Raw genomic sequence first — 27,500 nt, forward strand, 5'->3', positions numbered from 1 at the left:
ATCCGGGCAGGCTGAAATCAAGAGGGGGAAAGATTTGGTTTAAGAATGAACCGCGTTTGTTTTCTGATCAGGCTGGCGAAAGTCAGACATTTAAGGCTGAGCATCGAATCGAATGCATTACTTCCTCCCTAACCCTTATCGCTACTGCCCTTTGACCCTCAGTGGGGAGGCGGGGTCAAAGGGCAGCTGCTTTTCGGCAGTAGAGGATCTCTGGGTTTTTCTCAAAGTTTGGGTAGTTGGGTGTAAAATTGTGGGAAAGCACACACCGCATATGCAAGGAAGACTTGTATTTCTCAGCTCTGGCCACTTTCAGATGGGTGAACTTCAACTCCCAGAATTCCCCAGCCAGAACGGGAAGTTCTGGGAGTTAAAGTGCGTCCATCTTAAAGGGCCACGGTTGAGAAACATTGTCCAGGCAGCTTAATTTTTCTGCCATGTCCCCTCTGTCTCCTCTCCCAGCCTTTCAAAGGACCCCAAATGTCTGGCTTTAAGGGGAGCCTTTCCTTCTGCTGCTGACACTCCCAAAAGCTGGGAAAATCTGCTCAGCTTTGTCACCAGTTTCCTTGGAGGGAAAATTAATGTCTCCGTGACTTGAAAGCCTCATGGCAGTTGTGGCTTCCAAGGGCATTGGCATTGGCGTTGATGCCAACATGGAAAGAAAAAAGAGAAAGGAAAAGAAAAAAGGAGAGGAGAGGAGAGGGGAAGGGAAGAAGGAAAGCAGGAGGAAGGAACAATGAGAAGAAAGAAGGGAGGAAGAAGAAAGGGAGACGTGAGAGAAGGAAGAGAGAGAAAAGAAAGAAAAAGAAAGAAAAGAAAGGAAGGAGGAAGGAAAGGAAGGAAGGAAAGAGAAAGAAAGAAGAAAAAGAGGAAGGAGGAAGGTAGGAAAAAGAAAGAAAGAGAAGGAAGGAAGGGAAAGAGAAAGGAAAAAGAAAGGAAAAGAAAGAAAGGAAAGAAAGAAGAAGAAGACAGAGAGAGAAAGAAGAAAGAAAGAGAAGGAAGGAAGGGAAAGAGAAAGGAAAAAGAAAGGAAAGAAAGAAGGAAAGAAAGAAGAAGAAGACAGAAAGAAAGAAAGAAGAAGAAGACAGAGAGAGAAAGAAGAAAGAAAGAGAAGGAAGGAAGGGAAAGAGAAAGGAAAAAGAAAGGAAAGAAAGAAGAAAGAGAAGGAAGGAAGGGAAAGAGAAAGAAAAAGAAAGGAAAAGAAAGAAAGGAAAGAAAGAAAGAAAGAGAAAGAAAGAAAGAAAGAAAGAAAGAAAGAAAGAAAGAAAGAAAGAAAGAAAGAAAGAAAGAAAGAAGAGAAGGGAAGGAAGGAAAGAGAAAGAAAAAAAAGAAAGAAAAGAAAGAAAGAAAGAAAGAAAGAAAGAAAGAAAGAAAGAAAGAAAGAAGAAAGGGAAGGAAGGAAGGGAAAGAGAAAGAAAAAGAAAGGAAAAGAAAGAAAGAAAGAAGAAAGAGAGGAAGGAAGGAAAGAAAAAGAAAGAAAGAGAAAGGAAGGAAGGAAGGAAGGAAGGAAGGAAGGAAGGAAGGAAGGAAGGAAGGAAGGAAAGAGAAAGGAAGGAAAAAACAAACTAAATATTGAACAATAAATAAGGAAAAAGATGAATAAAGAGAAGCAATAAGGCAGCGGACACTGCATGAGAAATGGCCTTTTTTCAGAGGGCTGGGCAGCAACTGGTAGGCAGTGTGGAGAAAATGACCACAACCGGCAACTAACACAACCCCCCCGTTTCCACGGAGCAAAAAAATCCAAAAAAAAAACAACCCCAAACCAAAACCCCATAATGGCAAATGCGCCATCGCCAATAAGAGCCCTGGTACAACGGCTGCCAGATCGCTGCCCTTTTGAACGGCCCAACAATACACGAACACGCAAACTTCATGGCCAAAAACAAAAAAACAAAACCCAACCCCAGCCTTTGTGAAAGAAATCTGATTCCTGCCAAAACCCGGCACATCTGCTGGTGCCGATAAAGGCTTCCACATGTGCCACGCTGTCAGAAGAGCCTCTCCAACGATTCCCCACCTTTGGATATTGGGGTACGGTGGAAGAGGACGCTGCCATCTGGCCCAGCCGCGTGCACTTAGCAGGGATCAGCCCCCCACCACCCCAAAATAATTCTACAGAGGACTGATGGAGTCTGTCCTCTGCACCTCTATAACGGTCTGGTTTGGTTCTGCAACCCAACAAGACAGACACAAACTTCAGAGAGTAATTAGGACTGCAGAAAAAAAAACAATTACTACCAACCATTTTTACTACCGGTTCTGTGGGCATGGCTTGGTAGGTGCGGCTTGGCTTGATGGGCGTGGCTTGGTGGGCGTGGCAGGGGAAGGATATACTGCAAAATCCCCCTTCCCTCTCCACCCCACTGACCTGCTTTCCAGCTCCGTTCTCCTCTGCAGGGCAACCAAAGGAGACCCAGCCGATCAGCTGGGACTCAATGGGAGGCAGAGAAGAGATGGGGTTGGCGGGGCCAGTCAGAGGTGGGATTGGCCAGTTCTCCAAACTACTCAAGATTTCCACTACTGGTTGTCTAGAATTGGTCAGAACCGGCTAAATCCCACTTCTGACCTGTATACTGTACAAGTCAAAAAGGGGGCTGTGAAAATATTTACAGACCCCTCACATCCCGGACATAAACTGTTTCAACTCCCACCCTCAAAATGACGCTATAGAGCCCTGCACACCAGAACAACGAGACACAAGGAAAGTTTGTTCCCCAAATGCCATCACTCTGCTAAACAAATAATTCCCTCAACACTGTCCAACTATTAACCAAAGTCTGCACTACTATTACTGTTAATCTTCTCATCCCTCCTTATTACCCATCTCCTCCCACTGGTGACTGTATGACTGTAACTTTGTTGCTTGTATCCTAATGATTTTTACTGACTGTTTCCTGGTACGATTTGATTGCTTATTGTACCCTATGACTATTATTAAGTGTTGTTGTACCTGATGATTCTTGACTCTTGACAAATGTCTCTTTTCTTTTATGTACACTGAGAGCATTTCCACCAAGACAAATTCCTTGTCACACTTGGCCAATAAAGAATTCCTTCCTTCTTCCTTCCTTCCTTCCTTCCTTCCTTCCTTCCTTCCTTCCTTCCTTCCTTCCTTCCTTCCTTCCTTCCTTCCTTCCTTCCTTCCTTCCTTCCTTTCCTTCCTCCCTCCCTCCCTCCCTCCCTCCCTTCCTTCTTTCATTCATTCAAATAATACCACTTCTGAAAGGGACATTACTTAGGGGTCTGCAATTTCTGCCCTGGGGCTATCAATGCCACCCCTGCCTCTGCCCCCGCCAGCCCTCGGCAGTTTGCCGGCAAAGACAAAGTAGGACTGTTGCCCACCTCGGCTGTCTGGACCCAAAAGACCCACCTGGTCAGAGAGACAAGCCCCCCCGAAGTCTTCCAGGTCGGACTTGGAGCCTCCGTCTCGGTCGTCAATGACCAGGTCGATGGGCATCTTCCCCTTCAGGCAGGTGATGTAGCGGTGGCAGAAGTTGTCACAGAGGTCATGAACCTGGAAGGGGAAAGGGGAAAGGAAAGGGGAAGGGGAAAGGGGAAAGGGAAAGGAAAGGGAAAGGGAAAGGGGAAAGAAAGAAAGGAAGGGAAGGGAAGAAGAGAAGAGAAGAGAAGAAGAAGAGAAGAGAAGAGAGAAGAGAAGAGAAGAGAAGAGAAGAGAAGACAGGGGAGAGGAGAGAGAGAGAGAGAAGAGGAGAGGAGAGAAGAGAAGGAAAACGAGAAGCAAAAGAGAAGGGAAGGTGAAAGGAAAGGAAAGGAAAGGAAAGGAAAGGAAAGGAAGAAAGAGAGAAAGAGAAGAAAGAAAGAAAGAAAGAAAGAAAGAAAGAAAGAAAAGAAAGAAAGAAAGAAAGAAAGAAAGAAAGAAAGAAAGAAGGAAGGAAGGAAGGAAGGAAGGAAGGAAGGAAGGAAGGAAGGAAGAAAGAAAGAAAGAAAGAAAGAAAGAAAGAAAGAAAGAAAGAAAGAAAGAAAGAAAGAAAGAAAGAAAGAAAGAAAGAAAGAAAGAAAGAAAGAAAGAAAGAAAGAAAGAAAGAAAGGAAAGGAAAGGAAAGGAAAGGAAAGGAAAGGAAAGAAAGAAAGAAAGAAAGAAAGAAAGAAAGAAAGAAAGAAAGAAAGAAAGAAAGGAAGGAAGGAAGGAAGGAAGGAAGGAAGGAAGGAAGGGAAGAGAGAGAGAGGAAAGAAGGAAAGGAAGAAGGGGAAGGGGAAGAGAAGAAGATAAGAGCATTTCCAGAACTGACCAGGATATAAATTGCAGAAACAAATATATAAATGATAGAACTTCTCCTAAAAATCTTCTTAAAACACTGTTTCCAACCGTGGCAATTTCAAGAAGTGTGGGCGTCCCCAGCTCTTAAAATGGTAGGAAAACGCTGCCTTAAAGCCTCAGCAGTATGAAGTCTAAGTTAAAGTATATCTCATGAGCAAAGCATTTGGTGGGGGCAGCTTTCCACTGGGTACACCCCCACCCCCAAGTTTAGTGCCAGACCTCTGATATCGAACCTTCTGGATTCAAATTTAGTCTATTTTTAAACCTTCTCTCTCTGTTGATTCCCTGGGAGGGGACCCTCCCAATTGGAGCCAGCTGCTGTTGGGAGCAAGAAAAAGGGAATTATTTGCCAATATTTTTTGTTGCTGTTGTTGCCAGAGGAGAGTTTTTCGTTTTTGTTTTGTTTTAAATCCCACTGTTGGAGATAACAAGGTTTCCTCTACTCCTAGATAAAATTCTGAATTTGTTGCTCCATTGTTCCAAGAGATATCTCAAAAACATTCCACCACCACCCCCAGGACAAAGTGGCGACTACAATTTTACAGAAACTTGGAAAAATGTGTGGTGACGAGGCATTGTTAGATACCGCTGGGTATCTCCCATCTGAGGTCTGGTTGCTTTGTAGAAAGGAAAAAGCAAAGGCTCTAGTCCTCATGAGGGCCAAATAGGTACCTTTTTTAAGTCTTAAGGGCTAGACATGGGTGCTAAATAATATTTGCACAAGTTTTTGGCTGTCGCCTGGATAGAAAACTCTCTGCAACGGAATCAGACCATTCTCAACCAACGCTTCCAATGCAGAGAAACTTAAAAACGCAAATGTGCTTCAAAACGATGTAGTTTGCAGAACATGGACATGTGTGTGGGCTGAAGAAAAAAAATTGCAGTTTTTCATATCTGCAGAGTCTTAAAAGAGTTTCCACAGAGATAAATCACAGAGGTTCGCAGCTTTTCAGCTCATAGCAAACATCATTTGGTCACTTTTCTGCCTGGAGGTTTTTTTTTTTGTTAAAAAATAAAAATAAAATGCAAGCGGGATATAAATAAAAGAAACTATCAAAGGAAAGAGCCAAGGGTGACCTTGGCCCAGCCACTTTCTCTCAGCCCTAGGTGGCAAGCTATGGCAAAAGTAGTTCGGAAATCTTGCAGGGATCTGTCAAGGTCCCCAGCCAAAAATTGATTCAAAGGGACACAAACACTCCCACGCCCACCATAAAACAGATTTCTTGCTTTGCTTGCAAAATTGCTAGTCTTATTTTTATTTTATTTTTGGAGCTTAGTGTTGTGGGAGGAACGTGGGCTAATCCAGGAGTCTGGGGAGGGTTCCGCATCCGATGCAGAAATGGGGCCAGCACCATCTGGGAGTTACATGCTGACTCCGGAGCCTCCAGAATCTGACAGCAGCGAGGTAGAGGAACAGCGGGAGCCTGTTCCCAGTGCGCGCTTGCACAGAGCTGCCAGAAGGCAAGAACAGTTAACAAAAGGGGTGACTCAGGAGTAAGGCTTAGAGATGATTGGCCCCTCCCATAAAACATAAAGGAGGAGCCAAGGGACAGGAGCCTTTGCAGGAAGCAACTTCGTTCGTACTGTCGGTTTGAAACCTGAAGCTCCGTGTTGAATTTGTGCTCCGTTTGGTCTTGTACAACGAATTGGCAATTTAGTCATGGGCAGCATTTCAAGGGAGATAAAGGTGCGTGCTTATCAGACTTATCCTGAAGGACTTCCGTGGGACTATTTATGAATTGTCTGAGATTCATTATAGGCTGTGAATGACGATAGTTGAAATAAAACAAAAGGTTTTGGGGACTAACGTGTGTTTGTTAGCGTCCCAGGAAGCCTTGGTCAGAACAGTTAGGGGGAGAACAGGAGGGGGGGAAAGGGAGGAAGGGACATGAATCAAATTTCAGAAGAAACACCCCTACCTTTTCTAACTCCAGGAGATGAAATCTCAGCACTTGAATAGCCTGGATCATCTACAATTACAAAAAAAAGAAAAGGAGAGAGAGAAAAATTGTGGGTTGTGGCTTACTGTGTAAACGTATGTTTTGTTTATTGCCCTGCTGTTTCGCAGGACATGGTGGCTTATCTGGAATGTGTACGGTCAGGCAATGCGACAGGTCAGCGGGATTTTACGGTTTTAACCTGGAGAAATTCACAAGGGATGTCGTTCAATGAGTACCATCGTGGCCTAATAATGGATTGGACGGGGGAGCTTAAAATGCCTACAGAGGCCGAAGTGACCTCTGCATCACACAAGCATAGAGAAGGGAACAGCTGCATCTTGGGCAATTTTGGAAGCTGATCTGAACAGAATAACAGACTTAGAAGGGACCTTGGAGATCTTCTAGTCCAACCCCCTGCTCAAGCCCGATTCCAGTTCAGACAATCTCCTTTGAAAAACTTCCAGTGTTGGAGCATTTACAACTTCTGGAGGCAAGCAGTTCCACTGGTTAATTGTTCTCACTGTCAGGAAATTTCTCCTTAGTTCTAGGTTGCTTCTCTCCTTGATTAGTTTCCATCATTGCTTCTTGTCCTGCCTTCAGGTGCTTTGGAGAATAGCTTGACTCCCTCTTCTTTGGGGCAGCCCCTCAAATATTGGAAGACTGCTATCATGTGTCCCCTAGTCCTTCTCTTTAATTGGTCATTTTAAACTTGTCTAGGCAAGCAGGAATTCCAAATCGAGATGTTTTGGAAACCAACCTAGACAGGGTTTCTCCACCTTGACAAGGTGAAGATGGGTGGATTTCAACCAGGGGTGGGATTCTACCAGTTCGCACCTATTCGCTAGAACCGGTTGTTAACATTCTAAGCAGTTCGGAGAACCGGTTGTTAGAAGAAATTACTGGCCTAATCCTGTAAGGAAGGCAGGAAGGAAACATTCTGGTGTTGCTTACAGAAACTGCCTCTCCGTTAACCCCTATTACGTTCTTGGCAGGACTGGACTTCCTGTCTCAGGAACTTCTCTGGAGTTTTTTCCCCCTCCTTTGCTGGTACTTTGCTTGTGTGGAGTGACCATTCAAAGTTACAATGGCATGGAAAAAAGTGACTTATGACCATTTTTCACTCTTACGACTGTTGCAGCATCCCCACAGTCATGAGAGGCCAGGCGAGGAGATGCATGCCTCGATGTGAGTGATGTTGAGTTGGCCATGCCCAGCCAATAACATGACCACAAGCCACGCCCACCCAGTCACATGGCCACCAAGCCACGCCCACCAACTAAGCCACACCCACAGAACCGGTTGTTAAAAAAATTGAATCCCACCCCTGACTTCAACTCCCAGAATTCCCCAGCTATTCTTGCAGATGTAGGTATAAAGAGGAGTGACTGATTCAGCGACAGAAAAATGAAAGGGGGATCATTACAAGGGAAAGAGAAATAGAGAAGGAAAACAAAGTTTGACCAAGAACAACACTTTGGGGGAAGGTCACTTCTTCGTTTTGTTTTGTTTTTGTTTTGTTTGTTTTTTAAAAAGGAAACAAGGAGCATCCTTACCAAATTATCCAGTTCAGGATTGGAAGAAAATAAAGGTTTTTCTGTCCTAACCTAAAAAAAAGAGACATTGGGGAAGCCGGAGCAGGGATGGAGAAACAGAAGAAAACAGAAGGAAGCGTTAGTAAGGGGGAAAACACAACAGAGGGAAATCTAAGCCGTGCATCGTTGGAAAGAAAGAAAGAAAAAAACAACAACCTAAAATAAAACCTGTTTCTCTCATTTCCGAAGGAAAAATAAAATAAAATAAACCCATCAAAAACGGCAAACGAAGTGACTTTTTTCTCCTCTGCAGAATTCCAGCTGGCCAAAAAAAAAAAAAAAAAATCTCTGCATCTTACTTTCTGAAGTTGTTTCTTTCCTCCTCTGCCCTTTGCTAAAATTCCTCCCAGTTCACACACACACACACACACACACACACACACACACACACACACACACACACACCCCTGTTCGAAATACCAGGCCATATTTTTTTTCTCTCCATCTGTCTCCTTTCAGAAAGGAAAGGAGATTTTTAAAAATCCCTGCGGTGGGGAATCTTACACATCCAAGAAAGTCTTTGCTTTGGATGAAGGGAGGGTATCAAACTCCCCCCCCCAAAAAAAAAAAGTCTGAGAGGTGGCTACTTTAAAGAGACCTTCAACAAGGACTCTGGCTTGGCAGATCGGAGAATCAAGAAACATGAAAAAGAATATCTCGTCCAGTTTTTCTTAACTAGGCCAACTTTAAGATGGGTGGACTTCAACTCCCAGAATTCTGGGAGTTGAGGTCCACCATCTTAAAGTTGCCAAATGAGAACACTCATCTTAACTTACTGCACCTCTGTAGGGTTTGCCAATTGCACCGTGGCAGATAGGACAGCGCTCCAGAGGGTTAATGTCATTGCCCAGAGGATCCTTGGCTGCCCTCTCCCCTCTTTGGAAGAGCTTTATAGCTCCCGCTGCCTTAAGAAAGTTCAAAACATCCTCAAAGATCCATCTCATCCTGGGAACCCTTTTTTTGAACTATTACCATCTGACAGACGGTACAGAATAATAAAAACAAGGACAAACAGGCTGAAAAACAGCTTCTATCCCAGGGCAGTAGCTCATTTGAATTCTACTGAGTAGTGCAATATTAATGCAATATCAGGGGTTTTCAATTCAATGCATAGAATGCGAAGGAGGTGTGTTTGTGTGTCATTTTTACACTTATAATGTACATTGAAGTTGGCGTTTAAATGCCATCGTACAAGGTGCAATGACAATAAAATCAAAATGACGCTATAGAGCCCTGCACACCAGAACAACTAGACACAAGGACAGTTTGTTCCCAAACACCATCACTCTGCTAAACAAATAACTCCCTCAACACTGTCCAACTATTTACAAAGTCTGCACTACTATTACTATTAATCTTCTCATCATTCCTTATCGCCCATCCCCTCCCACTTGGGACTGTATGACTGTAACTTTGTCGCTTGTATCCTTACGATTTATATTGACTGTTTCCTAGTATGATTTGATGGCTTATTGTACCCTATGACTATTATTAAGTGTCGTACCTGATGATTCTTGACTCTGGACGAATGTCTCTTTTCTTTTATGTACCCTGAGAGCATTTGCACCAAGACAAATTCCTTGTGTGTCCAATCACACTTGGCCAATAAAGAATTGTAATTGTAATTCGAATTCTATAACAGGGGTCTCCAAACTTTCTGGCTTTGTGAGCTGGCAGGGGTGGGGGTGGAGAGAGAGAGGATAGCTCAATGCGTGTAGTGGGTGAGCATACATACATACACACACACAGAGAGAGAGAGCTCCATTTGCACGAGGTGGGGGGGTTGGACTAGATGACCTACAAGGTCCCTTCCAACTCTGATTATCTGTTAACTGAGATGCGGACAGGTGCACCCATCCCTTGTGCAAATGGAACTGTGTGTCACCTGTCGCTTCCGTGGCCCAGTTTTGAACAGACCACGGCCCTGGGATCTATAAGATCTTATTTCTATTTTCTTTTCTTTTCTTTTTTAAAGCACTGCAGGAGGCCAAGAGGCTAAATCTCCGTCTTTGAATTTGCTCCTTCCCTTCTGTAACAAAAAAAAAAACACAAAACCCTCACCCAGGTCAGTTGCAAAGAAAGAAAAAAGAAAGAAAGTTCCACCCTCGGTCTCTTTCAAGGACAAAACAGTTTGTAAAACAGGAGATTCAAATCCTCTTTTTTTTTTCTTTTTAAAGGACTTGGGAGAATTGAAAAGCAATGAGTATTTAGCCTTTTTTTTCCTTTGTTTGTTTGTTTGTTTTCCCCAGCTGGGACGCTGCGTGCTTTCATTCCTCCCTTTTTTGTGCAGGGCATTTTTTTTTTTTAAAAAAAAAGCATCTTGCAACACAACTTTTAAACTTAGGTTTAAAATCCTTACAGGGTGGGGGGCATAGAGTTGGAAGCCCTGAAAATCCAGGGATGGAAGGAAAGGATTTAGCTATTTTTCCCCCGCTTTTTAGAAAGCTCTTGATCCTCCCCCCCCCCCACCCCACCCCTCAAATCCCATTTTCCAACTAAAGAACATAAGGGTAATATTATCATTATTCCATCTTCTAACATATGAATGCCCTTTGCTTTATTCCAGGCACAGAAACTGCTTTTTGGTTGTTGTTTTTTTTCCTCAAGCAAAACTCTAAAGCTCAAGCAAGCAAGGCGGATTCCGGCTTTGAAACGTTGATTGATGGATCGTGTTAGCAAGCCGATGAATCATCCTAAATGTGGATTTTTAATCAAAAAAAGTCTCAGGTCAATGAGTGCCTTCACTATTTCACAGAAAGCTCAGGAAGAAGTCGGAAGGGTGGGGGGGCAGAATTTCATTCTGTTGGCCTGAATAACAAGCCGAGAGAGAAGAGAAGCTGTATGGAAGTGTATTGATATGGTTATTTTCTTCCCCCCCTTTTTTTTTTTTTTAACGCAAGACCTCAAGGTCAAACCACGTATGATTTGGGTTTGAATGATGGTTTCTCAGCTAGAAATAACCCAGGTTCTTCAGGACTGGTACTGGGTGAGCCAAGAGAATATATAAAATCCTATATTCTCACAAGAAAGGAGTGGGGGAGCTATTTTCTCTCTTCTCTCTTCCCCCAAACTGTACCTATCACTCCTACTTAGCTGAGATTCCTTTCCTCTATAGCTGCCTTGATTTTCCTTTGCTGCAGAAACGAAAGGCACTCTGGACATGCTCAAGAACGCCTCGTCTTTGGACATGTAACTTATCTAACACCTACTTTATCAGGGCAAAGAGTCCGCCTCTCTACAGCTGCACCGATTCCCCACCACCACCTTTTTTTTTTTTTTGCAAAAAGGAAAGGCACTCTGGACATGCTCAAGAATACCTCGTCTTTGGGCAGAAGTACCGTAAGAAGTCATCAACCGCTGAGGCTCAGTCGGAGGCCCCTTTGCAGAAGATGCTGGAATGTATTTAAAAGGGGGAATTTGGCAAAACGTTCGTAGAGTCAGCCAAAGGAATTTTAAGTACCCGTCGCTGGCGGCGTACAAAAAGATGAAATTAATCAACAGGAAGGCTGTTTTGAGGCACACCTTCTTTCCTTGGCCTGCAGCAGTTCATTTAGTGATCGTTCGACGTTACAATGGTGGTGAAAAAAATGACAACTGTTTTTCACACTTACAATTGTTGCAGCATCTATCTACCTACCTACCTACCTATCTAATCTACCTACCTACCTATCTATCTTCTATCTTCTACCTCTCTATCATATCTATCTATATATTTCCCTTTATCTATCTCTCTAAATACATGGCAAGGGATAACATAGGGTAGACTGGACATTAACATTTGAACCACCATATGTCCGTGTATTTGCTATACACTAAATAAATACATTTCTGTCTCTCTCTCTCTCTGTGTCTATCTATCTATCTATCTATCTATCTATCTATCTATCTATCTATCTATCTATCTATCTATCTATCTATCATCTATCTATCTATTTATCTATCTATCTATCTATCTATCTATCTATCTATCTATCTATCTATCTATCTATCTATCTATCTATCTATCTATCTATCTATCTATCTATCTATCTATCTATATTTCTATGTATCTATCATCTATCTTCTACCTTTCTATCACATCTATCTATCTTTCAACTATATCTATCATCTATGTATCTATCATCTATCTTCTACCTTTCTATCCTGTCTGTCTGTCTGTCTATCTATCTATCTATCTATCTATCTATCTATCTATCTATCTATCTATCTATCTATCTATCTATCTATCTATCTATCTATCTCTACCCATATCTACCCATATCTAGCTATCTAGCTATCAATCGATCAATCTACTATGTATCTATCATTTATCTAGCTAGCTAGCCACCTACCTATCATTTGTCTGTCTGTCTGTCTATCTATCTATCTATCTATCATCTATCTATCATCAGATCAAAATTCCTTATTTTCTGAAGTACATTACCGCTCACCGCTTCTTTGTACCACAGATTTTTATCCAAGATTTTTTTAAAAAGTTTCTTTCAGATTTTATTCCAAGGCCTTAATTTAACGCAGGTGTATAAGAGTTCATCTCTGGGTGATCTTGTCATGAGTTTAAAACTGCTTCCAAGGAGACCAAGCTAAGAGCCATTTTTAGAAAAAGCTAAGTGGGCCACAAATCATTTACAGCTCACCGGCGAGCAGGCCAAGAAATATTCTTCTGGGCTATTAAAGTAGAAAATGTATTTATACGTATGTTTGATTATTATTTTTCTCCTGCCAAGACCCACTCAATCATCCCTCCCTCTCCGGGATGCCATCCCTTCTCCAGAAACCAACCTGTTTGGCGAAGACCGCGATGTCCTCGTTGAAGGAATCCGAGGAGCAGACATCTCCTGATGGATAAGAACCAGACGTGTCCCTGGGAGAACAGGTAGCCAGTTCACATTTCTCAAAGACCAGGGCAAGCAGAGGGAACAAGGGGTGCCTAAAAAGAAGAAGAAGAAGAAGAAGCAGCGTGGGGTGAACCAGTTGCATGGAGGTTCCAGCCAAGGCCAGCTGGAAGAATTCAAACCTTGGTTCATCCTAATATTTGGTGGGGAGAAACTCAGATCTTTACCCACAGGATCTACATATTGGTAGCTCAGGGTTGAACGGTGGGATCCCGGGTGCCTTCTGAGTTTGGCGGTTTTCCTGCAGACATTTCATGACCCTACTTGGGAATATCATCAGTGCTAGTCGTGAATGGAGTTGGAAGAGGGAGATGGAGGAGGAGGAGGAGGAGGAGGAGGAGGAGGAGGAGGAGGAGGAGGAGGAGGAGGAGGAGGAGGAGGAGGAGGAGGAGGAGGAGGAGGAGGAGGAGGAGGAGGAGGAGGAAAAAAACTGTGGGGGGCCTTGGTGCTCTCTGAGCGTGCTTGTTTTATTGCGGACGTTTTATGACCCAACCAGGTAACATCATCAGTGCTAGAAGGGAGTGAGGTTCATAAACAGAAAGGAAATGCTACTTCCTTCTAGCACTGATGATGTTCCCTAGTTGAGTCACAAAACATCTGCAAAAAAAAATCATCAAGCTCAGAGAGCACCAAGGACCCCCCACAAACAAATGTTGAATTTTTCAAGATTTATTCAAGAGTAGGGAACATATTTTTTCAATCCAGGGAACAGAAGGACACCCAAGGCCTGACCTTCGCCTTCTCCACAAGTCTCCTATGGCTGCCCTTGCCAGAAAAAAAAAAAACCAGTAATTCAGTAAGACTTCAAAAGCTCCCTTTGCCCGCTTCTCTGAAAAATGTCTCTTTTTTTTTTTTCAATTTTAAAAGGGCGTTCTCCGGGAACTAATTGGACGCTATAGGCAGACTTACTAAATTTAGTAGAAGGCCCGTGTGCTTCGCTAGGAAACTATGTGGTCGGGCTTAGTTTTTGGGGAGGAAAATAGGGGGGGGGGAATTCTGCCTCTGCCTGCCAGCATCCATCGGTATTCATCTGGCTAGCGTCCTGTCAGTGTGTGAGAGTTGAGGACTGTTTGGAAACTGAAACAGCATTTGCTGTGTGAGCAAGGAGACAGCAAGGAGCCTGGACATGGCTTAGCTCAACTGTTCTGTACTAAAGCTGCTTGGTGCCCTGAAACTGAAACTCCTCTCTTGTGTTTTGTATATGGAACAGATTTCTTTTCAGGTGGGGAGGGGGAGTAGAACTCCTTAGCATCAGAGCCTGTTAATAATAATAATATAGGAAATATTAATACTCTGATGGTCATTCTGAAAAATCCTTCCTTAGTGAGCACCTAAAAGCCAAGAGGAACATAGGTGCCAAATTTCAAGTTTGTAGGCTTTACGGTTCTGAAGATTTTGTGATGATGCATGAGGGGTATATTTCACTTTTATCTATATAGATATATAGATTTGCAGAAAGTCAGAGGAACAAAAGACATTAAAAAATAAATCACAAAAAAAATGTTTCTTCCAGCTCCATTTCTTCTCCGTTTCTCCCATCCTTGGTCATCCCACCAACAGCTGAAAACTCCAAGAAGAAGCAATCCCCCTGCCCATCACAATGCAACCAAAGCGGCACCAATGCGCATCATGTTGTCATCATTGTGCAGCCTCATTGCACAACTCCCCCCTGCACATCAGAGCAGGGCTTCCCACCCTGAAGGGGAAAAAAAATAAGGAGGAAAACATAAAATCATGGGATACAGAAAACAGAATAGCTTGAGTTGGAAGGGACCTTGGAGGTCTTCTAGTCCACCCCCCCTGCTGAAGTAGGAGACCTTACAGCATGCCTGTTGTGGTTAGCTGGCAGCAGGTGCAGACAGCTGAGGAGACCCCAGATGAGGGCCCAGGACCATTAGGGAGTGGACTGCTGCCTTCAGAGATTGTAGGGGATGGCAGGACTTCCGGTTTGAAGGGCTTCGGCGACAGACAGAAATCCAGGAACGTGCGCGGTTTCTGTCTGGGCTCGCCGCTGGAGCCGGCTGGTTTCGGGATTAAGCCACCCCGTAGAGGTGGTGAAGAGGGGGAGACCGCCTGCAGGGTCGAGAAGAGCCGCATCTCTCCTCCTCATCTGGCCATTACTCCCTTTCCCGAAGGAGGTTGCAGCGGTGGTCAGAAATGGCCACCACAAAGGAGAACTCGACCGGAAAAGAATGTGCAGGAGGAAGATAAGAAGTGAAAGTTTTGGCTGACCGGATTAAATTGTAAAAGCAACAACCAAGGTACCCTGGAATTTAAACTTACAAAAAATAACATCGCTCCCAAAGAAGACTCGGAAGCAGCGAAGGAAAGTGAAAAGGGAAAGGTTTGGCTTTTTTTTTTTTCTTCTCTCTCCTTCCCTATACTGACAACTAAGAGATTTAAATAAGAAATCAGAAAAATCCACTTTGACATCAATAGGCAATTAAGCTGAAAATAAAACAAAATGCCAAAGGGATAATAAAGATTTCTGGACATTAAAAACTTTCTTTTTCATAAGCAGGAAGGGAGAGAAAAAGAATAAGGGCAGGATCTGGAAGAGGGAGGAGACTGCCTGGAATTAAAAAGAATCTAAAGTAAAACTTCAACAAGACTTCTAAAAGATACATTTTAACTGAAACTTTGCAACTAAATAGTAACCCCAGGAAGAGAAAGTGAAATAAAAAGAGCAAAAAAGAAACAGCTTGCGTGTATTTGGATTATTTGGTGATCTTTGGATTCATGGTTATTATATTTGAATGACTAAAATCAATCAGGTGGTTGTTTAAAAAATTATACAATGGCACCACTTCTGGATGAATTGAAAATGGAACTTAAAAAGTACAAAGAAGATGCACAAGAAGGGAAGGGTTCTTTTGGCTTCGTTTTTCAATTCTTAGAAATGGAGATTTGGAACTATGAGAAACAACAAGAAACGACTGCAAAACAAGAAGACTGGGACAAAGAAGAAGCCATCTTTAATGAACAAGTAATTTTATGTGGGGAAGAAAAAGGAAAGGGGGGAAAGAGAATGGAGAATTTAAGACTTAAAAAAAACAACCAAAGAAAAGAAAAATAATTCAAAAATAAGTATAATACTGGAAAGCAACAGAAAAGGGAATACAGAAGAGAGAAATAGAGGTAGAGAGACAAGGGGTAAAAGGGGGAAGAAGAAGAGAGGGAAGAAGGAAAGGAAAAGAAGTTACAAAGGACCGGAGCAAGATATAGAGAAACAGGACCTATTTAGAGATAATGGGTGAAAATCTAACTGAAAAGGGATTCTGTAAAGGTACATAAGATTGTATTGTTATATTAGTAATAGAAATAACTTTAGAAAATTGGAAACAACATATGATTAAAATGAGGGATAAAATAGTTAGTGTAATGTAGTGAAATGTTTGTGAATAAAATAAGTGAAATAAAATAAATGAGAAAATTGAATTAGGAAGGGAATATTAATATTAATGATAGAATTGACTTGGAATGGAATGTTGTTTTAATTATATACATTTATAATTTTTTTTAAGAATACAGTGTGTATTTTAAGAATGTACCAAACAGAATCCGAATGGAAGTTATGTATTATATTGAATGTTACAACTTTAGGGAAAAGATATAAAGGCATCATACTCCAATCAGTAACTACAGGAGAAATTTTGTTTAATGAGAAAAGATAATAGATAATTGAAACAGGACAGACAAAAAATATAAATCCAATGATTTGAATTGAGATGAGGTAATTAAAACAAAATTGAGAAAATTAAAAGAGGGGAGAAGCTATGCAGAAAATGTAAAATAGTAATAAAATATGGAATAGAATATAAAAATGAGCATGAACCTGAATTTGTGTCTGTACGAAGAAATATAACCCGGGATTATGCTGCTTTCAAAAAAAGATGTTTTATTTGTATTTTTTTTCTTTTTGTGAAAACTCAAATAAAATTTACACAAAAAAAAAAGAGAGATTGTAGGGGCTGGCAGCAGCGATGAGGAGGTTCCCGAGGAGCCTGTACAAGTACATGTGCACGCAGGATTGCTCGGAGGAAAGAGCAGCTACTCTTGCTTGGAGGAAAGATTGCTCGGAGGAAAGAGCAGCTACCAAGAGCATGGGCGACTTGGGAGTAAGGCTGCAAGGTAATGGCCGCTCCTTCAAGAAGATAAAAGCCAGCTGTGAATCGGACATTCTTTGCAGGAAGCAAAAACTTTTTTTGCTCGTGGACATTACAGTATCTTAAGTTGGTAATTGAAGACTCTTGTGTTGTGAAATATTTCTTATTTGTGATTCTTGGCAGCCTCGCACAGTTTTGGCGAGGCTGGTGCTTATCAAAGTTAATTAGTTTGCAGCAGCCTTTTAACCGGGGATTCGTAAGAATCATTCAAAGGTTTCTGTTCCCTTTGGTTTGTGGTTTGTTTTATTGGAAAAGGGTTTAGGTCAGAACGATGGCAGACAAACGACCGTCCAATCTCTTCTTCAAATGATGAGCACCCACAACCTCTGGAGATTAGTCATAGAATCTTAAGGCTCAAGGGACCTTGGAGGTCTTCTAGTCCAGCCCATGCCCCAAACAGCAAATGTTATTGGATAATGTTGGTCCAATCTTTTCTGGAAAATCTACCTGTCAGGAAATTCCTCCTTCTCTCCAAAAAAACAACTTATCTAACTTATCTTTCTCAGGCTTAGCAATCTTTTTTTTCTAAAAACTGCCCTCCTTCCATTTCTCTCTACATTGGAACTGTAGCATTTTTTTTAGACCGGCCGAAGAGAGGAAAGTAATTTGTAATTTTGCAAGGAAAGAAGGAATGCTGAATTATTATTATTATTTTTTCCAGGAAAAGATTCCAAGTCTGCCTGTGCCATAAGAAACTTTTGTGTCTAGCTGTCTAGGGTTAAAGTTATTTTAAAGGCTGTGCTTGCTGGTGGGGTGCACGTTGGATGTATCCTCGCCCTGATTTATGTCACATAGGGGGTGTCCAACCCATAAAGTCCACCTCTCCATTCCTTTCCTCCCCCCTCTTTTTTTTCCATCTGAATTTGGATGGACAGCTAAGGGAGAGACAGCGTGTTCCCAACAATACACTATACAAGTTCACACACCACATGTTTGCACAAATATTTGCAGCAGAGGCCCAGCACGGAATAACTATGAAGTGAGCGGCTCTATAGAATATTTTGATTTTGTAGGAGAAACAAAACAAGGATGTGTGCATTTGTATGTGTGTGTGTGTGTGTGGTTTTTTTAAATCTTGCAATGATCCATGTTCCCTTCCTGTCCGATCTATGGAGAGGCAAATGGCAAATTAAAACCACTGCTTGCTACTACAGTCTCTAAAGATACAAGTTAAAGACGGAGGGGGGGGAATCCATCAATCTTCTTGACGATCTGAAAAGAGACTTGAAAATGGTTTTGAAACCGTTTGAAGCTGACAAGAAAAAGAAGAAGAAAAATGTCCTTTCGAGTGATCAACTTTGTCTCTTTGCTGTTTTCTAGAGTGCCTTTAGGTTTGGCAATCGTTTGGGTAGGTTAGGGTAGGATGGAAAATAGAATAGAATAGAGAATAGGATAGGATAGAGAATAGAATAGAATAGAATAGAATAGAATAGAATAGAATAGAGTAGAGTAGAGTAGAGTAGAGTAGAGTAGAGTAGAATAGAATAGAATAGAATAGAATAGAATAGAATAGAATAGAATAGAATAGAATAGAATAGAATAGAATAGAATAGAATAGAATAGAATAGAATAGAGGATAGGTTAGGGTAGGATGGAAAATAGAATAGAATAGAGAATAGGATAGGATAGAAAATAGAATAGAATAGAATAGAATAGAATAGAATAGAGTAGAGTAGAGTAGAGTAGAGTAGAGTAGAGTAGAGTAGAATAGAATAGAATAGAATAGAATAGAATAGAATAGAATAGAATAGAATAGAATAGAATAGGGATAGGTTAGGGTAGGATGGAAAATCGTTTGCAGCTTTGATTTCAGCACCCAATTTTCTCCCGTCGCAGGAGTTGGGTAGCTCTAGTCTAGTGAGAAAAAGGACTTAGGGGTGACATGATAGCAGTCTTCCAATATTTGAGGGGCTGCCCCAAAGAAGAGGGGGGGTCAAATTATTCTCCAAAAGCACCAGGACGAGAAGCAATGGATGGAGACAAATCAAGGAGAGAAGCAACCTAGAACTAAGGAGGAAATTTCCTGACATTGAGGACAATTAACCAGCGGAACCACTTGCCACCAGAAGTTGTGGGATCACCAACAAGGCAACTGGACTCTGTTTTTCCGACGGCCATTTGAAAAAGCGCTTTTGGGATAACCATGACCTGGATGACTGAGAATCTCCATGGACATTCAACCCTGGAGGTTCTTAAGACGAGATTGGACAACCGTTTGGCTGCAATGGCATAGGGTTTCCTGCTTAAGCAGGGGGTTGGACTAGAAGGCTTCCAAGGTCCCTCCCAACTCTCCTATTCTGTTATTCTGCTCCCACTTTCTAACCCTAAAGAAAGGAAGTGATCACGGGATCAGAATTTGGAGGCCTGGCCATTGGTTCTTACTTGTGACACTCACCGTGTCCTGGGGGGGGGTGTCATGTGGTCCCCCTTTGCGACCTCCCAGCCAGCAAAGTCAATGGGGAAGCTGGAGTCGCTTCACAGCCATGTGTCCTCGCTGAACGACGACAGTGATTTGCTTAACGGCCCCGTGGCAAAAGAAAAGGCGTGGAACTCATCAAGGAGAGAAGCAACCTGGGAGGAATTTCCTAACTGTGAGAACAATTAATCAGTGGAACGACTTGCCTCCAGAAGTTGTGAATGCTCCAACACCGGAAGTTTTAAAGAAGAGATTGGACAACCCTTTTTCTGAAGTGGTGGAGGGTTTCCTGCCTAGGCAGGGGGTTGGACTAGAAGACCTCCAAGGTCCCTTCCAACTCTATTTATTCTATTATATTGTATTTTCTTTTCTACTTTCTATCCTATCCTATCCTATTCACTATTCTATTCTATTCTATTTTCTATTCTATTTTCTGTTCTATTTTCTATTCTATTCTATTTTCCATCCTACCCTAACCTATCTTCTATTCTATTCTATTCTATTCTATTCTATTCTATTCTATTCTATTCTATTCTATTCTATTCTATTCTATTCTATTCTATTCTTCTATTCTATTCTCTATCCTATTCTCTATTCTATTCTATTTTCTATCCTATCTATTCTCTATTCTATTCTATTCTATTCTATTCTATTTTCTATTCTATTTTCTATTCTATTTTCTATCCTAGCCTAGCCTAGCCTAGCCTAGCCTATTCTCTATTCTATTCTATTCCATTCCATTCTATTCTATTCTACTTTCTATTCTATTCTATTTTCTATCCTATCCTATTTTCTATTATATTCTATTTTCCATCCTGCTCTACCCTATCCTCTATTCTATTCTATTCTATTCTATTCTATTCTATTCTATTCTCTGTCCTATTCTATTCTATTCTATTCCATTCCATTCCATTCCATTCTATTCTATGTCCTATTCTCTATTCTATTCTATTCCATTTTCTATGCTATGTTATCCTATTCTCTATTCTATTCTCTATTCTATTCTATTTTCTATTCTACTCTATTTTCTATCCTATCCTACCCTATCCTCTATTCTATTCTATTCTATTCTATTCTATTCTATTCCATTCTATTCTAATTCCAGTATTGGCAAAGGATCTACCAAAGGCTGCATTGGGCAGCAGCCGTGGAAGAAAGGCCACGACAGCAGTGATTAATAGCACCAGAGAAATGGAGCCTCCAGGTTCGGTAGGACAATATCTGGGAAATTTCCCCAGGTTCTCATTGCGGGCTTGCCACATTGCCTGGCCAGAATGAAAACCCACCTGATTGGGTGGGTTCAGGCACCCCGTTTAAGTGATTTCCTCCCCCACCCACCCCAAGCCTTTTATGCTTCATTCTCTGTGCCACAAAATGCAAAAACTCTTTTGAGTTTCCTTTTTGCGCTTCCGCTTGAAATAGTATCAAGCGGAGGAGAAATGGAATTCTTTTACTCAGGTATTTCAATAAAAAGGAAACTTGCATCTGACTCCTTGTGGGTACGACCTTGGAGAAGCGTAGATATCCGATCTATTCTTTGGTCTGTGCACAAACACACACACACACACACACACACACACACACAAAAGGCTTCATTCCTGCCATAGTGATTTAACATTTCCAAATTTGCTCCCCTTGATAATTTCCACCTCAAACAACACAGGAAGAATCAAACCGTTGTTTGTGGAGCCATCTAAATGCAAAACTCGGAAAATGATAAATCACATTAATTAAATGAAGGAGGGAGTGGGATGGGAAGTAACCCCTCGGCTGAGCAGGGAGCCAGCCGTTTATCATCCCCCGCTTTCCCCCAACACACACAGCCCTCTTACTTATTTCTTAGAAACTCCTAACGACTGTGGTGGATGGATTAAGAGCAGCACCCACCAATTTCCTTTCTCCCGTGAAACAACCCAGTCTGTTGCACGGGAGGTTCAGGAGGAGGAGGTTGGGGGTGAGAAAACTGCGCTCCTCTCCAGAACCTGTGGCCTGAGGTATACTGCCCCTGAAATGGGAAGCTCCATCGAGCCCTCATTGTGCCGCCCTCTCAAACTGTTGCCCCAAAGTTGCTTATCCTCCTGTATAGGCTGCTAAACCCTGACCGAAGGCATGCTGCATTTCTCTATTGTCTGCCTGCCTGCCTGTCTCTCTCATCTATCTGCATCATCTGTCTATCTGTCAGTATCTATCTAGATAATTTAGAATAGAATAGAATAGAATAGAATAGAATAGAATAGAATAGAATAGAATAGAATAGAATAGAATAGAATAGAATGGAATGGAATGGAATGGAATGGAATGGAATGGAATGGAATGGCATGGCATGGCATGGCATGGAATAGAAGAGTAGAATAAGAATAAAACAAGAATGAAATGGAATGGAATAGGATAGAGAATAGGATAGAATAGGAATAAAGCAATGGTTTAATGGAATGGAATTGAATAGAATAGAATAAGAATAAAACAAGAATGGAATGGAATGGCATGGCATGGCATGGCATGGAATAGAATAGAATAGAATAGAATAGAATAGAATAGAATAGAATAGAATAGAATAGAATAAGAAAGGGAATAGGGTAGAATAGAATAGAAATAGAATAGAATAGAATAGAATAGGAAATAGAATAGAAGAACAGAATAGAAATAGAAGTAGAATAAGAAAGGGAATAGAATAGAATAGAATAGAATAGAATAGAATAGAATAGAATAGAATAGAATAGAATAGAATAGAATGGAATGGAATGGAATGGAATGGAATGGAATGGAATGGAATGGAATGGAATGGAATAGAGAATAGGATAGAATAGGAATAAAGCAATGATTTAATGGAATGGAATGGAATGGAATGGAATGGAATGGAATGGAATGGAATAGAATAGAATAGAATAGAATAGAATAGAATAGAATAGAATAGAATAGAATAGAATAGAGTGGAAGGGACGTTTGAGGTCTTCTAGTCCAACCCTCTGCTTAGTCAGGAAACCCTACATCACTTCAGACTATCTATCTACCTACCTACCTACCTATCTTTGCAAAGAACATTGCAAGAATTTGGTCCTAGAGGTATCTATGCTGGCTGGGGAATTCTGGGAGTTGAAGTCCACCCAACTTCAGGCTGCCAAAGTTGAGAAAGCACCGCCCTAAATGATCCATGAATGGGATGGGCTGCCATTCTCCCACTAAGAATGAAAGTGACCCAGCTGTCACCACGTCCTGAGAACGCATCCACAGCGAGTGAAGGGTGTCAAGGGAAGGAAAATATCCACAGGGCTTCACTAGAAACGGTGCTCATACTTGATTTCTCCTCCCCCCCCCCGGGTGGATTTACACGATCCACCCGCCCAAGGCAAGCAGGCCGTCTTGAGAAGGGGGACCGGCCAAACCAAAGATACTCAGGCGAGAGAAGAGAGAAGAGAGGGGGGAAAAATCTACTTCTGAGCAACGGATAACCCCCTGCGCCCAGTGAGGGAAGGATTTAGGGAAAAGTGGATTCTTGGATCTTCCTCCGACCCAAGGAGGCAGATCCCTCACGAGGATCCCAGATCCCCCACTTAGCCAACAAGGCGAGCGAGATTCCTCAGATTCAATTCGAAGGATCGTCAAGCGCCCTAAAGTTAGAAGAATCTCCCCGAAGTTAAGGCTAGAAAAGATCCCAGGGGAAGGGAGATCCAGTAGACGGGGATCTCCCCCCCCGACCGAAAGAAAGAAGAGGGTCGGTGGGCGAGGTCGGGGAGAGCAATCCGGCCCAGGATCGGGCGTTTGGGAAGAAGAGCTGAAAACAGGAACGGATCTGCTGCTTTTCCGACGGCAGATCGAAGGAAGAAGGGTTGGGATCGAGTCGGTCGCTTAAAGGCAAAACACGAGCCCACCCTCGTTCCCGGGCAAAATAAGGCGATGGCGAGATCTCTTTGGGAGAGAGAAGGAGAGAGGAGACCAACCCGCGTTCGATCTCCTGTGAGAGAAATCCAGCGGTCCAGCCGGAATCGAACCCATCCTTGGACTTCACCTGGGGCAAAGCCAAGCAAGCGGGGACGCGGGTCTTTCTTGACTCCGTTAGACCAGACACGATTTTTTGTGGGGAGGAGGGGGGGTTCTTCATAAAGACCCCCCTCCCCAGCAGCTCCCCAGTCCTGGGCGCCTTCCACTCCCTGGACACCCGTGTTTAAAAGCGCCGCACGGAGTTCCGACGTGCGGCGCGAATTTAGCAGGTCAATCGCCAGCTGGTTCGTTTCGGGAGGAGAACGAAGGTCTGGTTCGGACCCAAAAAGGGGTCTTCTTTCTTTCTTTCTTTCTTTCTTCCTTCCTTCCTTCCTTCCTTCCTTCCTTCCTTCCTTCCTTCCTTCCTTCCTTCCTTCTTTCTTTTCCTTCTTTCTTTTCCTTCTTTCTTCTTTCCTTCCTTCCTTCCTTCCTTCCTTCTTTCTTTTCCTTCTTTCTTTCCTTCTTCCTTCCTTCTTTCCTTCCTTCCTTCCTTCCTTCCTTCCTTTCTTCTTCCTTCCTTTTTCTTTCCTTTCTTTCTTCCTTTCCTACCTTCTTTCTTTTCCTTCTTTCTTTCCTTTCTTCTTCCTTCCTTCCTTCCTTCTTTTCTTTCTTTCTTTCCTTCCTTCCTTTCTTCTTCCTTCCTTCCTTCTCTCCCTTTCCCTCCTTTTTAAAAATATACACTTCTTGCCCTTCTCGCAGCCAAGAGCGCAGGAGAAAGGCGACCCCCGCGACCCCCGCCAACAAAACTCACCCGTAAATTTCGTCTTTTTCTCTCTTCAAAGCGTCGTTGGAACCCAGGCCAGGAGGCATCCCCGGCCGGTGGTTAACCCCCGCCGATCCATAAGGGCCTCCTTGGTTCAAAGCGTGGTGTTGCAGACCCCTGCCCGAATGGGGGTCTCCGAAGGCCGGCAGAGAAACCCCTCCGTCCATTCCGGCGTAATGTACCAAGTCATCGTACTGGGGAAAACGCAGATCGGGGTAGTCGCAGCCAAGAAGAAAAGGGGGAAAGAAAGAAAGAAAAGAAAAAGGAGGAGGGAAAAAAAAAGAAATGAAAGTTTCAAACTCTCGATTTAAGCCGAGCAGCTCCCCCCCCTTTTTTTTCCCCTCGCCCTCCTCCCGCCCCACAACTAGGAAATGCTGGCCCAGATCCAAGCTGACCTAACTAGGACATTTTCACCCCCAAAACAGGCATCTCCCAGGGGTTGTTCCCAAGATGGGGTGCAATCTCTGGGAAGGGGGCAGAAGGGGACGGGGCGAAGGGTGCCAAACCAGTCCTTATTCCTCAAAGGTGCTTTCCCACCCCAAAGGCAACTGGGCTGTGGTTGTTTTTTCCCCTTTGAGGAAGAAGACGTTTCGCTTCTCATCCCAGAAGCTTCATCCAGAGTAGCGAAATGTTTGTCAGGGAATATATGCTATATATGCGTGGGCATTCAAGTCCTTATTCCCTGCAAGCACGCGCGCGTCAAAAACTCGCTCCCTTTTCCACTGAACCCCGGCCTGGTATCCTTCGCCTCCCCCTCCTCTCCCGAATACCCTTTAAAACAACGCAGTGGGTCCTTCTCATGCTCAGTTTCCAGGCTTGGTGCGGGCTGTGGGTTCGAGTAGCTTGCCTACTCTTGAAAGAACAAACCCCCAACTTCCTAAACCCCCCCACCCTCCAACACACACGCGCGCGCGCGCGGTTCCTGATCAGGATTCTCCCCTTTTTGCGCCTTTCGCCCCTTAAGTCAATTTCACGACGGTGGTGGAGAGTGGGGGGGGGGCTGGCTGGTTGAGTTCAAGCGCCCCTTCGGGCCCTTCTCGAGCCCCCCCCACCCCTTCATCCCACCCCACCCAACTCAGCCGGGCCTCGCGCCTTCGAGTTGGGGAATCGAAGCAAGAACGTGCGCAAACTTCAGAAACGCACACAAACACAAATAGATTGAGAGAGAGAAGGGTGGGGGGAGAGGTGGTTTTTCAACGTCCAAACTCAAGAGGCTTCATACAATCGGTTTGCACGCAAATCCACCCGGGGCGGGGTGGGGGGAGTCCACACTGTTGCAGTTTGCAGTTTTCCAACTCGGCTGCACAAATTTCCCACCTCACCCTACCCAAAAATATAGCACAAAAATACTCGCTTGGACTAAATTGCACATAACCGCGCGCGAAAATGCCCTATTCTTTTGAATCGCGTCCCTCAGGCTGGTTCCTAGAATAGAAGACAGTAGCAACTGGATGGCTCTTTGGGAAACTTCTTTCTTTCTTTCTTTCTTTCTCTCTCTCTCTCTTTCTTTCTTTCTTTCTTTCTTTCTTTCTTTCTTTTTTTTTTCTTTCTTTCCTTCCTTCCTTTCCTTCCTTTTCTTCCTACCTTCTTTCCTTCCTTCCTTCCTTCCTTTCCTTCCTTCCTTTCCTTCCTTCTTTCTTTTCTTCCTTCCTTCTTTCTTTTCTTCCTTCCTTCCTTTCTTTCCTTTCTTCCTTTCTTCCTTCCTTCTTTCCTTTCTTCCCTTTCTTCCCTTCCTTCCTTCTTTCTTCCTTCCTTTCTTTTTTCTTTCTTTCTTTTTTCCTTTCTTCTTCCTTCCTTCCTTCTCTCCCTTTCCCTCCTTTTTAAAAATATATACTTCTTTTTCCTTTAAGGGAAGGAACGGAACTTTTGAGACAGAAATCAGATTGGCGCAGATGTTCCTCCACTCCTGTTTCAATCTTATTCTTTGTATATTTATGTATTTATTTATTTATGGGATTTTGTCACAGAAAATGTACAGATCTATATTTCCGCCTCTGTAACTGGACATTGAAAGAGAAGAAGAACCAAACCTGATTTTTTTTTCATGTTCAATCAACTTTTTCCCAATTTTATTTCAGCCTGCCCTAGTCCACATTTTTTGCTTAGTTGCTTTCCCCAAATGAAATTAGCATGCACTCATTTTCCTTCCTTCCTTCCCTCCCTCCCTCTTTCTTTCTTTTTCTTTTTTTCTTTCTCTTTCTCTTCCTTCCTTCCTTCCTCTTTTTCTTTCTTTCTTTCTTTCTTTCTTTCTTTCTTTCTTTCTTTCTTTCTTTCTTTCTTTCTTTTCTTTCTCTTTCTTTCTATCTTGGAAGAGGGTCACCCTCTTTATAAATGAGATTAAATCCTGCACTGCACTTTAAACTTTACAACTATTTTTAAAGAAAAGAGCAAAACAGAGCAAAACTTTCCCTCCCTTGATGAGGGAGGAGGGGGAGAATTGCGGATTTTTTTCCACCCCGCCAAGCAGCTATTCTTATTTAAATCATCTCTTACAGCTCAGCTAGGAGCCAAGAGGAGCCGATCCGTTTAACCTTTCCCTCCCTCTCTTTTCTTCTCTTTCACTCAGTCCTGCAAAGACTCCGCTGACTTTTCAGAATACACTTTAAAAAACTAAAATACTCGGAGGGGACGCATTTTTGAAGCTTGAATACGTACATTCCACAGGCGAACCCATATTATATGTTCACAAAAAATATATTAAGGGGAGAATCACAGTTCAGATCTTTCTTTGGAAAGTATTGATCCTACTGATTTTGGGATTAATAAGTTGTAGCTGAGTTAGTTGTTTCCCTTCCTTGCTTTTAAAAACAGAAATAATTGATTTCTAGATCTTGGAAAGGTAGACCGAAAAAAATTGGATATAATCATAAATACTGTTAGATTGTTTTGGAGCGAGAGAAGGAAAGAGAGAGGGGGGAGGGAGGGAGAGAGAAAGAGAGAAAGAGAGAGAGAAAGGAAGGAAGGAAGAAGGAAGGAAGGAAAGAGGTAGGAGAAAGAGAAGGAAGGAAACAAGAAGAAAGAAAGAAAGAAAGAAAGAAAGAAAGAAAGAAAGAAAGAAAGAAAGAAAGAAAGAAAGAAAGAAAGAAAGAAAGAAAGAAAGAAAGAAAGAAAGAAAGAAAGAAATGGGAAAAATAAAAAAGAAGCAAGGAAGCAAGAAAGCAAGAAAACAAGAAAACAAGCAAGAAAGAAAGAAAGAGGTAGGAGAAAGAAAAGGGAAACAAGAAAAAGAAAGAAAGAGGTAGGGAAAATAAAAGGAAAAGGAAGCAAGGAAGGAAGGAAGGAAGGAAGAAGAAAGAAAGAAAGAAAGAAAGAAAGAAAGAAAGAAAGAAAGAAAGGAGAAAGAAAAGGAAATCAAGGAAGCAAGAAAGAAAGAAAGAAAGAAAGAAAGAAAGAAAGAAAGAAAGAAAGAAAGAAAGAAAGAAAGAAGAAAGAAAGAGATAGGAAAAATAAAAAGGAAGCAAGCAAAAAAGAGGT

The 27,500-nt window shown here is 42.5% G+C and overlaps 1 protein-coding gene across 3 annotated transcripts in view; it reads right to left on the reverse strand.

Moving 5' to 3' along the window:
- Positions 1 to 27,500, reverse strand: part of MEIS3 (Meis homeobox 3) — a 54,411-nt gene that overhangs the window by 22,930 nt on the left and 3,981 nt on the right. The window contains exons 2-6 of one of the 3 annotated variants that reach the window (XM_087971204.1): positions 24,015 to 24,220; positions 12,591 to 12,738; positions 7,773 to 7,823; positions 6,199 to 6,249; positions 3,371 to 3,514 (exon numbers count right to left, since the gene is read on the reverse strand). In XM_087971204.1, the coding sequence (XP_087827330.1) occupies positions 3,371 to 3,514; positions 6,199 to 6,249; positions 7,773 to 7,823; positions 12,591 to 12,738; positions 24,015 to 24,220 (600 nt within the window). The remainder of the gene's footprint in view (positions 1 to 3,370; positions 3,515 to 6,198; positions 6,250 to 7,772; positions 7,824 to 12,590; positions 12,739 to 24,014; positions 24,221 to 27,500) is intronic. The other 2 variants (XM_087971205.1, XM_087971206.1) reach the window with 2 other exon arrangements.

This window comes from Notechis scutatus, chromosome 8, assembly GCF_049901735.1.
Source record: "Notechis scutatus isolate UNSWTSFEM ecotype Mainland chromosome 8, rNotScu1.2, whole genome shotgun sequence".
NCBI lineage: Eukaryota > Metazoa > Chordata > Lepidosauria > Squamata > Elapidae > Notechis > Notechis scutatus.